General features: G+C 42.5%; 2 protein-coding genes across 4 annotated transcripts; both read left to right on the top strand.

The window, feature by feature from the left end:
- Positions 1-3,137: 3,137 nt before the first annotated feature.
- Positions 3,138-6,545, top strand: LOC124693306. Of its 3 annotated transcripts, none has more exons than XR_006999970.1 (4): positions 3,138-3,684; positions 3,780-4,013; positions 5,083-5,157; positions 6,173-6,545. XR_006999970.1 is itself a non-coding variant. In XM_047226778.1 (4 exons), exons 2-4 carry the CDS (start codon positions 4,068-4,070, stop codon positions 6,396-6,398), a joined length of 306 nt encoding a protein of 101 aa, XP_047082734.1. In that variant the 5' UTR covers positions 3,138-3,684; positions 3,780-4,067; the 3' UTR covers positions 6,399-6,545. The 3 variants fall into 3 exon arrangements, 1 of the variants encoding a protein (XP_047082734.1); XM_047226778.1 differs by having other exon boundaries at positions 3,780-4,072; XR_006999969.1 differs by lacking the exons at positions 3,138-3,684; positions 3,780-4,013; positions 5,083-5,157 and adding an exon at positions 5,164-5,835.
- Positions 6,546-8,906: 2,361 nt separating this feature from the next.
- Positions 8,907-14,316, top strand: LOC124688615. The gene is made up of 5 exons (XM_047222269.1): positions 8,907-9,818; positions 10,933-11,059; positions 11,149-11,395; positions 11,959-12,138; positions 13,847-14,316. Exons 1-4 carry the CDS (start codon positions 8,974-8,976, stop codon positions 12,117-12,119), a joined length of 1,380 nt encoding a protein of 459 aa, XP_047078225.1. The 5' UTR covers positions 8,907-8,973; the 3' UTR covers positions 12,120-12,138; positions 13,847-14,316.
- The last annotated feature ends 705 nt before the right edge of the window (positions 14,317-15,021 follow it).

Below are 15,021 nucleotides of genomic sequence, written 5' to 3'. Positions count from 1 at the left end.
TTTGATGTGTACATACTGCCACATGCACCTGCCCCTGGGCATGAGTTGTGGAGCACATTCTTTCTTTCCTTGTCACTGATTTATCCACTAACAAATTCTCCGTAGCTCTGCATAGTCATCAAGATAAGTAAGCATAAGAAGTACATTGCTGCATACACAGTTACATGAAAATAAGAAACGGAGTTGATGAACAGCTCAAAGGTGATACACTTACCAGCAAAGCAGATACTATGTCATATGAATTTCCCTGAGAGTTTTCTGCATTAACAAAATCTCGAAGTTAGAAAATTATCAGTAAAACATAAAAACAACACTGAATCACTAATGCACACATTTAATAGATTATGAAACTGATTAGCAACACCAAAGTCCAAACCCATGATTAAATTAACAAGCATGCGAGCACACATGGTCAACTACACTAAACTATGTTTCCAGCACAAATTGCTCGATTTAATTGTTACGTATGCGCATGATCATTTGTAATTCTCAAAAACAGTTCAGTTTCATCACAACAAGTCACATCTACGAACTAAGCAAGAGCAGTACCGCATCAGTAGTCAGTACATTTAGCAACAAGGAAACAGGGGTAACATCACCTAAATTGTACCACCATAAACCATGATACTTGGTCGAATAAGACATCCCATTGCCATTATTGTACCTGGCATCTGCAAAGCAAAGCACCATTAAATTCATACGCACAAACATCTAGATGTCATAGTTATCCTATAAATTAAAGTACTGGAGATGCACAGGACTCGAGTGATTTTTCTTCGCAAACATTGCTCCACTGATTTTGTTCATGGTGGGATGAAAACATAATCAAGAATTGAGATAGAACTCCTAACTTCTTTGAAGCACCACGATGCCAAATAGTGATTCTCAAGAGAGGTGAGGTAATTCACCCATTCAAAGAAAAATCATACTATTGTAATCTAATTTTCAGCAAAGCGAAGTGCCAATCTCACATCTAGGAACCAAACCAGGGAGAGTGTAGGATGGGTTGGCAGAGTAAAAGAAAAACCCATCCGAATTTATAGACCAATTTCGTTTAGGTATGAACTGAGCATTGTAATGAGGCAGCAATGAGAGCTATAGTTTGAATCTCTACTTAACAGTTAGCTCAAGAAGTAAGACAACAACATACTATGCTTACTCACGTTCTTGTCGCATCCAGGTACTGAGATGTTGGCGTCATAGTGTTGTGCGCCAATGACGGTCTCGATGCTGTCAGCGATGAGGTCTTGGGAGTGGAATCTGTAGCACATCACCCTGATCCCCATGGAGATAGCGTCGCTGACCCGAGTGTTCATTTTTCCTTTCGTCTCTGTCTAAAGTAACATGAGCGAAAACCCACCTTACGAATCCAATATGAGTTGTCTGTCTTTTTATCTCACGCGGTAAAGAAAGTGTACAGCTGGGATCCGCTCGAGAGCCTCGATCAGGTGGCCGTCCACCATTCCAAGTGGCATGGCAAGCCCTAGAATTCACCAACATCACATTAACAATTTCCATAATACACACCTGTAGCTCTAAAAACCCAAAATTTTGCACCTTTTCAAAAGAGAAATAGGCAAGCAATGATTGATATGTTCATGCAAAAATAATAATGTAGCACTCATACATCTCATTAGCGATAGCTTGCAAATGAGAATCACATAACTAAGAGATGAAAATATATTATGTGTAAGTAATAGCCGATTGAAAATTTTAGAAGAAATGAGTAACTGAGACGACAAAATAGCATTAAAAAGGTAGAGCTTGCTCTTTTCATAACCTGTTAATTCATCAATCACATACAGATAATAATTAATCGAGCAAGTGTTCCTAGACCAGCAAGAGATAATTTTGCATCCTTTGATTACTTCATTAAATATGGAGCAGAAACCATGTATGGACATATCTATAGCTTCAGTTAACCAATATATTGTACTTTCAATGAATGTGCAAAAGAAAAAATTCCCCAAGAAAGAAGAAAACAAATCATGTGTGCATGTATGGACGTATCTATAGCTTCAGTTAACCATAATATTTAGATCTGAGTTCCTCTAATGCATGAACTGCCACAATTCCGTGCTGCAAATAAATTACCATCTTCACAGAGCAGTTTTTGCCCTTGGGCATTTACTCAAACACCTTTCGTGCACACCTCCAACCTCAAAATAGGTGAGTAAATAAGGAGACGTTGATGGAAGGGGATGTTAAGGCAAGGTAATAATGGCGCTGCACCTGGGGATTGTGCGAGGACGGCGAGGAAATCCTCCCTGTCACGCTACTTGGATAGCCTGGACGAAGAATCCATGCCGGCCCCTGCCCTGTTCTTCATCTTCCCCGCGTGGTCCTTCAGGTCGAGCTTCACCTCCTCAGCCATGGCACTCTGCTTCACGTCGAGCTCCACCTCAGCCATGGTGCCCTCCCTTCCTTGCTCGCTGCTCCATCCATGAAGGGGACTAGCAAATTGGGTGGTGGAGGTGAAGGGACAGGATGTGAGGGGATTCCAGAGAGGGGCTGTGGGGATTGGGTGAGAGATGAGGACAAGGAGAACCGCCGCCTCGTATCTCCTCGCCAGCCGCAGACTCCAGGTCGAGCAGCTCCTCCTGCTGGCTAGGAGGAGCAGTGTGGCGCAACAGAAGGTGGGTGAGAGAGAGAGGACGAGTGGGGAGGGGAGGGGTCGTGGTGGGAGGGAGGAGGCGAAGGGGAGCAGGACAAATGGGGAGTCGGCGGCTCGCGATGCGATTGGGGAGGAAGAAGGGGGCAAGGCGATTGGGGAGGAGGCGGCTAGGGTTTCCACTGTGGGGTGTTCGGTTTTATACTGCTAGGGTGAAAATAATGGACGGCCACGACTGCCTCTTGGATGCATCCGACGGTCCACATTCTCAGATCGCTGTGAAGCCCCCTATGGGGGGCATCAAATGGGGAGTCGGCGGCTCGCGATGCGATTGGGGAGGAAGAAGGGGGCAAGGCGATTGGGGAGGAGGCGGCTAGGGTTTCCACTGTGGGGTGTTCGGTTTTATACTGCTAGGGTGAAAATAATGGACGGCCAGGACTGCCTCTTGGATGCATCCGACGGTCCACATTCTCAGATCGCTGTGAAGCCCCCTATGGGGGGCATCGTTTATACCTTTAGATTTCCCCCAACCGCCGCCATCGCCACTGCCCACCAAAAACTTACTCCTCTCTTTCCTTCCATCTCGTCAGATCCCGATTTCCCGATCCTCCCTTCTCTCTCCGATTCCGCATAGATCTGGCCCTCCCAGAGCCAGATCCCCACCTTCTCCGTGACCCAATATACCGTGAACAATGTCCTCGGCCGCGGTGGTAGCGCCAGTGTGCCCAATATGCCGACATGGCCGGCCTCGGCGGCGGCGCGCGACCTGGGATGGACCACTTCACGTCACCGGAAGATCTGCCCTCCTGGTCTTCGGATCTTGTCATAGGCCAAACCAGTCTGGGTCGGATGTGGAGATCAAGGCGATGGAAGCCTTCGTCATCGATGATTTCTAGCTAGCGGTCGAGGTCTACGTCAACTGCATCAGCGCCATCTTCGATATTTAGCGCGCGCACGAGTCTATCAGCGGCGCTCGCAAGAGCGGCGATGCACTCATCTCCTCCGAGGAGTTCATGGTCATGGTGGCCTTAGGTGGCGCCTGCTTCGCCGACATCGCGTGCGCCAGATCTGAGGTTCCCTGTCCCCTCCTCTCCTGATTCGGTTCCTCTATATCCCCTCCCATCGGCTCATACTCAACCCTTCGTTTACGCGGTCCGCATCTGTGCAGGTACACACGATGTGACATAGTTCACGGCGGATCTGGTCACGGGGTCACCGAACCACGACTTCACCAGGCCAGCTCGCCATCACCAACCTCCCCGTGTGGTAGCCCGTGCTTTTTAGCAGGTATCCACATCTGTGAAGAAGAGGAAGGGGTACAATCAGTCACCTCCTGATCTGGAGGAGGACGTGATGTTGCTGATGAGCTGGAGGGCAAGTGAGAAGGTTGCTAGCGACGAGGGTATGGTTTTGTGAATTCTCGTGATGTTCTCAGTCTAGGGTGTCCTGTGGAAGAATGAGGTTTGATGGGCTCTGCATTCTATCTACAATTTCTTCCACCACTTATCTGAATGTCTCGTTCAAAATCAAAGACTGTAACCGATTGTACATACTGTAAAGGATTGCGCATTTCAGACATTCATATATCTGTACGGTCTACCGATTAAAACACCCATGATTGATGTCTCAATGATCTGTGATATGCAATCTATGATCTTTGCTCTTTTACTATTTTACTACTGTATATTCTCCTAATAACTACTCCCTCAAATAATTCTTTATCTCATTAGTATACATTATAAGCCATCCATATATGCCCCTTGTAAGTGATTAGCATTTCAAGTGCACTTCTGTCAATACAATTTGCTGACATGGGTCGAGCTCATTTATCTTTATAATGTTGTTGCTACATCAACTTTATTAACCTATTTAACATGGTTCGATCACTGCATGATACTTTCCTAACATAGCATGGGTCGATAGCATTACTGCAGTCATGTGCAGTAGTTGACTTTAGCTTGATAGGTATTATCCAACCAAATAAGCATTTCTCCCTTCTATATCTTGTTGTCAATTACCTGTTTCTTTTTCACTAATAGTGTTTTGTTTCTGTCAATTACTCGTACTATTTGTCTCTCTCCAATAGAGTATTTGCTGGTAGTTATGCCCCCTTTTGTTGTTCTATTGTTCACGCTGGCTGCTAAGAGATTAACTGCTAGTTAAATTTGCTCTTATTTGCTTAATAATAGAATTAGAATTGTTCTAGTAACATATATGTTGTCACTGGTTGCCTCTCTATAATCATACATAATGTTTGTGAAGAAGCCAGGAGTAATCATTATAGGTTTCTGTACTCCATGTTTTCCATCTAATTGTGGTAGACCTGGGCCTACAACGAACTAGTAGTGGGTCATACATAATTATGCTTCTGCTTTGAATAGTCTCATTTTATTGCGAACTTTCTGTTTGAGCAAAGAAAGAAACACAATAACTGAGCAATGATGCTTATTGTTCTTTTGTTTATTTTTCAGATGTGAAGGAGTAGACCTGATGCTTACCTGTGTGATGGAGTGCATCAAACACGGCCACGGCATCGCGTTTGCAGTGTGAGTTCTCCGCAGCGGCACTTCCTTCTATGGAGTAGATAAGTGTTTGGTTTTCTTTGTTATCAAGTTGATAGGCCATGTTACCGTGACGTTATTCTGTGACATGGAATCTATGGTCTGCATAGCATTGTATGAGCATATGGTTCAGTCTATGTTATGTTCCTTAATGGTCACCGCTGTACATGTTCCTTTCTGTTTGGAGTCTGATATAAGCGATAATGATCTCTGTAAAATTAGTAATGTCCCAAGTCATGCATTCTCTGAAGAAGTACATGCTTATATTTGAGCGAATTTTTTTTAAGCGATGCAGTAGACTAGTAGTATTGTTTAATGAATTATTCTTATTCTCATGGTCTCGGTTGTATACATTGTTGATATACTATACATCATATTTTCCTCCAGTAGCAGTAGTAGTACTACTAGTTTACTATATAGTCATATAGTATACCACATGTATACATGATATTTTCCTCCAGTAGCAGTATTACTAATGGTTTATGTATAGCCATATAAGTATACCATGTCTAAAAAAATTCGTTTCTATCATCAATTTGGTAGCCCAGGTCCTCAAGTACTTAATATGTACATCATGAGCTTTTATAACTTATTTTGAGTTTGCTTTTAACACCTTGGCCTTGTTATTCGAGAAGATGCCACTGGCAACATACTTGGCCACAGGTGAGTTCTTATCTTGGGTACAATCTTGATTCTGCTGGTGGTGTATTGGCTTACTTGGAAGTTGTATGTAGTAGTCAAAGGCAAATATTTCTTTAGCAAATGAGGTTATTCTGCTCCGCATGTTTGCTTATTTTGTTTGGTCAAGTGTCTATATTGTTTCTATAAAAGGCAATTCTGAAATTTGATATTTTCGAACTGTAGTCCAGCTTGTTCTGTAATGTGTGTTTCTTATAATGAACATTCTATTATTTTGACGCTGCAATTGTAGAAGAACTATGACGATATCTTTCTGACATGTTTGCTTATCTCACAATTTTTAAAAACTTTCGAATTGCAGGAGCAGTACAAGAACAGGAAGATTCAGTGCTACTGTTACTGAACTACACGGCCAGGTGGTTGTAGGTAGCCATCTGTTGGGAAATAATGCTGGAGCGAGCGGTGCACACTGGAAGCAGTTGGCAGGTTGCCGTGATCACATCAACTATTATCTAGCTTGCCTACAAGAAGTCCTGATGATGCAGCAGCTACAAGGCGGACCTGTAGGTTGGGAGAGGTCATGCTAATGCAGTTGACAGGCGTTTGATAGCTATGTTATTATTGCGTTTGATAGCTATGTTATCATTGTATTTATCTGACTAAAGCCGTGGAAATAGTGTAACGGATTTGGATTTCTTGTATTCTTCAGTTCTGATTAAATTACTTGTTTTTAATTATTGTTAAATCGTAGGAAAATAAACCTGAGAATTGGAAATGGAAAGAGAGAAGCCAAATAAACTTGAAAAAGATTGTTAAGAGGCTGAGGCCCTAACAACAAACGGACCCAATAAAGGCAAAACCCAGAAGGCTAATGGGCTAAGAAAGGTTGAGGTCTAGCGAAATGGCTGGTATTAATGGGCTTGGCCCATGTTGACAAATGAAATGGACTGGGCTGATTTTGTATTACGACGATTTGATTTCGTCATAATTTTGCCACGTAGATTGGCCACGTAAGATCTGACATGGCATGGAAAAATCGCTAGTAACGATATTAGATCGTCATAGATGTTATGACAATGCAATATCGTCATAGACGACCATGACGATTTCAAGTAGAAGGTCACATTCGTTGATTACTGACGCTCCGTTTTTGACGATCTAATTTTTGTCATAAGAACGTCATATATTAAATGTAGTGACGATCCAGTGACGAAAATGGAGTGTCGCAAGTCAACACATTTCTTGTAGTGATATTACAAATGCTCTCATAAAAGCTAGAGAAGAGAAACTAAAACTTGAAACTTCTATTCCTAGGAAGTTAGAAGATGGTTGAGAGCCCATCATTAAGATGAAGGTCAATGATTTTGATTGTAATGCTTTAAGTGATCTTGGTGCAAGTATTTCTGTTATGCCTAAGAAAATCTATAATATGCTTGACTTGCCACCATTGAAAAATTGTTATTCGGATGTTAATCTTGCTGATAATTCCACAAAGAAACCTTTGGGGAGGATTGATAATGTTCGCATTACGGTTAACAATAACCTTGTCCCCGTTGATTTTGTTGTCTTGGATATTGAATGCAATGCATCTTGTCCCATTATATTGGGAAGACCTTTTTTCGAATCTGTTGGTGCTATTATTGATATGAAGGAAGGTAATATTAAGTATCAATTTCCTCTCAAGAAAGGTATGGAACACTTCCCTAGAAAGAGAATGAAGTTACCTTATGATTCTATTATTAGAACAAATTATGATGTTGATGGTTCATCTCTTGAAAATACTTGATTCACACTTTCTGCGCCTAGCTGAAAGACGTTAAAGAAAAGCGCTTATGGGAGACAACCCATTATTTTACTTCTGCACTTTTGTTTTATATTTGAGTCTTGGAAGTTTTTACTACTGTAGCAACCTCTCCTTATCTTTATTTTATTGCATTGTTGTGCCAAGTAAAGTCTTTGATAGTAAAGATGATACTAGATTTGGATTACTGCGCAGAAACGCATTTCTTGTCGTCACGAATTTGAGTAGTATTCTCTGTAGGTAACTCAGAAAAATCTGCCAATTTACGTGCGTGATCCTCAGATATGTACGCAACTTTCATTCAATTTGAGCATTTTCATCTGAGCAAGTTAAGTGCTCCAGAAAAATTCGTCTTTACGGACTGTTCTATTTTCACAGATTCTGCCTTTTATTTCGCATTGCCTGTTTTGCTATATTTGATGGATTTCGTTATTCCATTAACTTTCAGTAGTTTTGTGCAATGTCCAGAAGTAAGAACCATAAGAAAGAACGAAAAACCCAAATTGGAAAGTTCTAGAAACTTCTTAAAACCAGAAAAGGCCAGGATAAACGTCGAATGGGCCACAGCTCGGCTAGTTTTGGCTAGAGTGCCTATTCGCTCCCCGCCGTGCGGATTGAACGAAACAAGTAGGACCTGAATGACAGAAACGCGGGCCGCGGGTTTTGGTCTCTCCTAGCTGGCCTCCCATGTCTTTCAACTAAACATGCGAACATCTGAATCAGCCCCTAATAAATGGGCCCGCCCATCATCCAACCCAAATCGGGAGGAGGACCCGAACCCATCTAATGGAGTAGGTTTGGAGGTCTGACCCTTGGCTGACCCACGATGAACTGGTGGTACTCCCTCCTGCCCAAAATATGTTGAATATAAGGTTTGGTCAAAGTTAAATTTGGTAAAGTTTATCATCTATATTGATAAAAATATAAACATATACAACAAAAAAATAATAGTTTTTTTTAGAATTGTCATGAAATATATTATCAAATTATATGTATTTATCGTAGTAGATCTTTGTATTATTATTATCTACTATATTTGTAGTCAAAATTTAAATTGCACGAAAAATTATGGGTAATATAAAATGGGCTTAGAAGGGAGTACGTCACGTGGGATACCGAGCACAACACATATCCTTCCTTTCTTATTATATATAGTATAAAAGACGTCCGAGTATGACCCTTGGCTGGCCCAGGATCAACTGGTGGCCCATGATCCGAGTCCTTCCTTTCCTCGGTTTATTAAAAGACCCCACACCACACGTCTCTCTCTCTCTCAAAAGGGAGGCAAGTCTCCTCCGCCCTAGACCTAAATCCCCAATTCCCCTGTCCAATTTGACGACGTTGGAGGTCGAGTCGCCGAGATGGACACCCCCACCCCATCCGCCGACCTAGATATGGTAAACTCTAGTAGTAGTAGCTCAGGTGGATCAACTGCATCTGCTCGCACGCCAGGCTCAAGTGGATCTGCCCGCCCGGGAAACTCAGGTGGATCAGCTGCATCTTCTCGCACGCCAGGCTCAAGTGGAAACTCAGGTGGATCTGCGCGCACGGAAAGCTCTAGTACCTCAGGTGGATGTGGATCTGCGCCCACAACCATCCCGGCGGTCGAGTGGTCACTGGCTCAACCCTTGGGCAGCAGTGCGTCCGCCCCGCCGGTCTTGTCCAGAACCATCCCGGCGGTCGATTGGTCACTGCCTCAACCCTTGGGCAGGGCGTCCGCCCCGCCGGTCTTGTCCAGAAACATCCAACCAAGCCTGCCCAGCACAGGCACGGGAGGAGCAACACCCACGGCTCTCGAGGAGTCGACTCTGCACCTGGCCTCTGGCTTGGAGTCCATGAATCTCACAGGTGGTGGAGGAGGAGGAGGAGGAGGAGGAGAGCCGCCGGCCGTCGAGAGGCCTTCCACATCCACGACCGTGCCCAGAAAGAGGACCCCTGGGAGGTGGAGGAGGATCCCACGCATGTGGTATCATCCACCGGCCCATACGCCAGAAATGCAAGCCTTTATTGACAAGGGTAATTTGGTGACGCTGGAAAACATTGAGTTCATCAAGAATATGCAAGAGAAGGACTGCCATCTGGAGACGGAAGAGGATATTCGTGAATTCCATGCCTTCAAGGAAAAGATGGTCCGATCCCTGACCTTGATCGTCCAAGCCAAGCCCGAGAATATCTTCCTCTCCTACAAACGATTCAGCGACACAAGGTAAGCACTTCTCACCGCTAGTGGTTGTTAAGTTATCATATCTCATGACGATCTGTATGTGGGTTCATGTTTGCTTGGTTCTAGATCAATCAAAGCTCAGTTCGGTGGTTAGCATGCCAAACTTATTAAAACTATAGGCATAGAAGAAATCCTCTTGTGTATAGCACCAGCAAATTTTGATTGAATCCAAGTGGACACAATTTCAATTCACTGCTTTATGTTTGTGTGTTTATTTATCATAAGTTGAGTTCCAGTTGGAGATATGTGTGTGTTTTATTCAGTCATATTGTGTTCTGATGGTGCCAAAAGAAACTCACCAGTCCTAGTCTGCCCTAGCTGGTGCGGCCATATAAAAGTCCACATTTATCCTGCATAGATTAATTTGAGGGTTGAAAAATCCAGAAAATCGCCATGAGGTTCTGGTGGCCAATTCTGGCCTGTATCTATGGACAACTTCGTATTTTCGGTAATGACGTTGGATGTGCTGGCCTCTAGTTTTCTGCTGGTCATTTTAGGTCCACCCATGTACTATTTCAGTAGGAGATTGTGCCTGTATTTATGTTTGGTTTGCATTTAAAATTTATAAACTTCTTTTTTGGCTGGTTTGCTATTCGATCTGCTGTCGTTGTTCCAGCAAATAACTTGCTGCTGATTGTTTACTTGGGAAAGTAGAGATACTAGGGTAACTGATATTATTCCCTAGATATGTGCTGTTGCTCATTTGCTGCTATAAAATCTCTGGATTGGTAGTTGTATTTGCTGTGGGGATTTTGCATTGCGAAATGGTTAACCCCTGTTCCCTCCGTTCTAAAATAAGTGTCACAACTTCAACTAGACTAAAATGTGTCTAGATACATCCTTATCTAGAGAAAATTGCAACACTTATTTTAGAACGGAGCTAGTACTTGTTAGTCCGTATCGAAATCTAATTGAATAATCTGGGTCTCTGGTAGTAGTTCCAATGCTTATTATCATTATCATGATCTTTATGCTCTTGGTTTCTTTGCTTTTGTCATATACCCTATTCAATTTGTTTTTGTCATACACCCTGTTCAATTATATTTTGGGGTCATTAGTTGCAATTGATCCAACTGATTACTCATTGTACCTTTAGGGAGGAGCACTTGACTGCCGAGGGCATGGAAGCACACATATTACAACAATTTCCTGAAAGCAAGCCTTGCCAGCAAGCAAAGCACTTTGCTGAACTTGCTCTAAAGCACTACAATAAGAAGAGGATGGTGTGTAGAGCTTATCAATTTCTTGTCATCTCAATATCTTAGATTGCGTTATTTATTTTACTCACAAATTGCTTCTAAATAAATGTTAGGAATCGCGCAAGTTTAAGTTGGCCACAACTCTTTTATCCAATTGTTTCTCTGAGTCGTCTGGGACTACATATGGGCATGTCAATTTCACTGCTATTCTTGAGGAGAAGACTGCCACACAACCCACATCCAAGACAAAAAGGCTGTTTTTTGCTGAGCTTATGCTCATTCCGAAGCTTCAAGCAGATCCAGAAGCTGAGCCTATGCGTGTGGTACATGTGTATGTCATTGATGATGACTATTGCTATGGTATGTTTTTTTTTTTTTGATACCGTACACCTATTAATCTTGTGATATAGTATTCGAGTGATGTTTGATTCAAGACACTGGTATATTTACAATGAATCCACAATTCATAGGATCAATGAGCAAATGGGACAAACCTGTATCTAAACCTTTGCTTATGTATTCTTTTGGCGAAGATTTGGTGGGTGTTCTATTACATTGAAATATGGGGTCTCACTACAGACGAAATAATATATACTGTCTTATCAAAAGACAGACTAACATTTCTTCTTAAAAAAGATATAGTAGGCCTCCTGGTTATATCGCCACATACATGTATTGATGATTGCTAGACAAACTAACATGTTATACTCCTCAAAGTTGTGCATCTTAGGTTGAACTCTCTTACTAATTTAACACAACACATCATCACTTGGAAGACATTTTGCAGAAAAAAAACATAGCATTGGTGTCAACCCACAAGCATTGTATTTTTTATGTACTTATTTATTGTTTGAATTCGTTATCTTCAAATTTTAACATCCATTGATTATCGAATGTTTGCGATTGATATTGTTGCTTTGTAGGTGGATGCAAGAAAATATTTAGAAAGATCGATCACAAAATGAGGCGTGAGATGGATTATGAGCGCTGTCATGCATGCAGTGACCTTATTAAGCATCCAAAAGGGCAACTTTTTGATGGAGGGCATAATAGCAGCAGAATGCCTTACTTCTCTGCTGTGTAGTTCACATAAGCATCTAAAGGTATTGTTGAAAGAATACTTCGATTTTACAGCTAATTGATTTTACATTTGTGCAGTCGTTTTGTGGTCCCACGATGCTCTTCAAGATTCATGCTGTCGCTTCCTTTGCTTTTTTTTGGCCAGCTTGGTTGTCTGGCTTGATTAAGCCCGTTATATTTTTCATGTGTTTTTTTGCTGCTCTTGTCTAGCATTTGGAGGTGACAGCGGTGTGTCTAGCAGATAAGGGGAGAGAGGTGGAGGGAATATGAGTGGTACTGTCTGGGGAGAGTGGGGGCAGCGGACGAGGAGTTCTATGGTGTGGTAGAGTTTTGTTTCTGCCACCGGTTTCCCCATGTGTTGTCTTTGGCGCGAGCATCTGATTCCTGGGGCGTGTGTGCTATCTTTTTTCGTTGCTGAGTCCTTGAACGAGGATGATCTGCAGCCGGCCACCGGCCGGTAATAGCAGATTGCAGGAAGTGGCTAGAGAGTTGGGGGGGGGGGGGGGGATGAGGGTGCCCAGGCAGTGCGCAAGAGAGTGATATGGGGTGATCATTGAAGCGACGGTATGGATTCATCACTGTCTTGTCGTTCGTGCAGTCTTCCTTGTCGTGTCATTCTAAATAAGTTGGTTTACAGAGCATTTGGTTTAAACTGGCTGTTTCTGTTGATCACTGTCCTGTCGTTCGTGTAGTCTTCCTTGCTGTGTCCTTCTAAATAAGTTGGTTTACAGAGCATTTGGTTTAAACTGGCTGTTCCTGTTGATTTCACTGTGCTTTTTTTCCCCTTTGGTTCCAATGGATAAATAGGCTTGATCTGTTTGTCTTTTGTTTGATGCTATTGACTCCATTGTGTTGGAGTGAGCGAATTTTTGAAGTGTTAGCTTCTTTGTTTTGGTCTTTCCAGTAGACTATTGCAACTGAAGGAGTAAAATCTGGTAGTTGTTTATGAGCTATGTTCAGTAGCAACGGCTTTTGTGGTTTTTGATCATGCCTGTGTTGAATCTTTATTATTGTGAAGCTAATAACCCTTTTTGTTCATTTGCAGGATACTGTATTGTATCAATACATTTTTCCCTGCTATGTTTTTTCTGGTTATACATTGGGATTGGACATTAGTTTATCTCTGTCCAACTCAGTTGTCTTTCTCAGTTGCTGTGGCTACCTATCTCTATCATTTGTGAGCCTGGTTTTCTTATTTGATTTTTCTCCATCTTTCTTCCTCGGTCATGTCAATCTGTCTCACTCATGCCTATTTCTTGTTTATGTCTGCCTACAAATGATTCCAAGTGTCTAACCCAGTAATTATATCATATTCATCATCATTTATTTATGAAATGCTCAACGTTCGCAAGTCATCCTAACTACAACAGTTTTTCGAAAAATTTAAGTCCAAGCTAAATAGAAGTCCGGATGGCAATTTTTCTAAGCTGCGTGATACATTTAGTTGGGTGATAGGCTAGAGCTTTGATTGTTCAAATTTGCTGCTTTCTACTTTTCCTTGTCTGACATTAAGTTTGTTCCCAAATATACCATGTACTCCTACATTGTAAACGTCTTCTACTATGTCACATTGGCACATGAGTTTTTGTTCCATTTGTTTATACTCCCAAGTATCATTTTTTAATCTAAATGTATATGCACTTTATTTGAATTATTATAAGGCTATTGCATGAGTGTCTTACCACATTTTGTATGGAGAATTGACTTGGATTAACATCTATGTGTACGCAGTTTACTGAAGACTCGAGAGAGATGCTGGAGAGTGGGAATATCAAGACAGTAAGTGGTGCTGCGACAGCTGAATCCAGTAGTTTTCGAAGAAGAAAGAGTCACAAAAACAAAGTCCTTCTGTTAATTTCTGCATCGGTGATCTTTTCCATTTGCATTGGATATCTATGGTGCTGTCTCTGTGCTGCTACAGTTGGTTGCAGGGACATTGCCTGATGCTTGGGTAAACTGCTTTCATGGTTGGTGGTCACTTTAAGAAAACTGCTTTATCTGGAAACTTGAGATGTTGGACTGTACCACTGAATCACCAATACATAAAGCAGTTTTATTGCTTATATGTATTTCTCACATTCTCCTTACTCTTGTGGAGATTGTGGCGTTGCCTGAGAGATGCGTAATTGATGTTTGTGTATTGTTTCCGAGTTGTCATTCTTGTATTATAAATTGTTAGTGTGCCTTTTCAGTACTCCGTACTTCAGTGTTTCAGTCCTCTGGGTATGGTCCAACTCGACTTGGCGGCTGCCGGCTAACGTGTGTGTTGCACGAATTGCGCTTCGTGCCCAGGTGGTTGTATACTTGTATGTGATGACCGTTGCGCAGAGGCAGTCCAGAAGGCAGCTTCTACCCGTGAGAGGCAGGCATTGCTCTTGTCCTGCTGCTGGACCAGCAGTGCTGGTCGCACCAGGACACATGCGCCGTGGGTGCCACCGGTGGTCCTACCCGAAAAAGTATGTAAGGGTATCTCCAGCGGCGACGCATTTCGGACGTCCAAAATGTCCATTTGCGTCGCGCGACGGACGCGAGACTGACCGTTTTTGTCCGCGCGTCCGTTTGCAGCTTAGGGTGGCTCCAGCGGCGCGACGCATTTCCGCGTTTGCATGAAATATGAAGTTTCGAAACAACAAAATAATATTTAACAAAGTCATAGTTATTACATTTAAATTTTAAAAAGTCTGCATGCAAATAAGATAGTACTCCTCTAGGCATGATCTGCATGGCCGACCAATGTCCATTGATGCTCGGTCGGATCCGTTTGCGAGTTGTTTGGAGACGTTCTCGTCAGTGACTTCTACATTCCTATGTAGATAGTCTTGCCAAGATGAAGCTCCAGGAAGTGGCGCAACCAGCTCACCTTGGAAATCCCATTGGTTCTCATTGCGGCCATCAGGTCGCTCGTT

The sequence above is a fragment of the Lolium rigidum genome, chromosome 2, assembly GCF_022539505.1.
Source record: "Lolium rigidum isolate FL_2022 chromosome 2, APGP_CSIRO_Lrig_0.1, whole genome shotgun sequence".
Lineage (NCBI taxonomy): Eukaryota > Viridiplantae > Streptophyta > Magnoliopsida > Poales > Poaceae > Lolium > Lolium rigidum.
Note: the sequence above shows the minus strand (reverse complement) of the source record. Positions and strands in the feature narration are given on the sequence as shown.

What these genes read in the sequence shown, in the direction of transcription:
- LOC124688615 (XM_047222269.1), top strand. Translation starts at nt 8,974, where the DNA reads ATGGACACCCCCACCCCATCCGCCGACCTAGATATGGTAAACTCTAGT. An exon ending in ACTACAATAAGAAGAGGATG is followed by an intron (nt 11,060 to 11,148) that starts GTGTGTAGAGCT and finishes AATAAATGTTAG; the next exon opens with GAATCGCGCAAGTTTAAGTT. An exon ending in TGATGATGACTATTGCTATG is followed by an intron (nt 11,396 to 11,958) that starts GTATGTTTTTTT and finishes GTTGCTTTGTAG; the next exon opens with GTGGATGCAAGAAAATATTT.
- LOC124693306 (XM_047226778.1), top strand. An exon ending in CACGGCATCGCGTTTGCAGT is followed by an intron (nt 5,158 to 6,172) that starts GTGAGTTCTCCG and finishes TTCGAATTGCAG; the next exon opens with GAGCAGTACAAGAACAGGAA.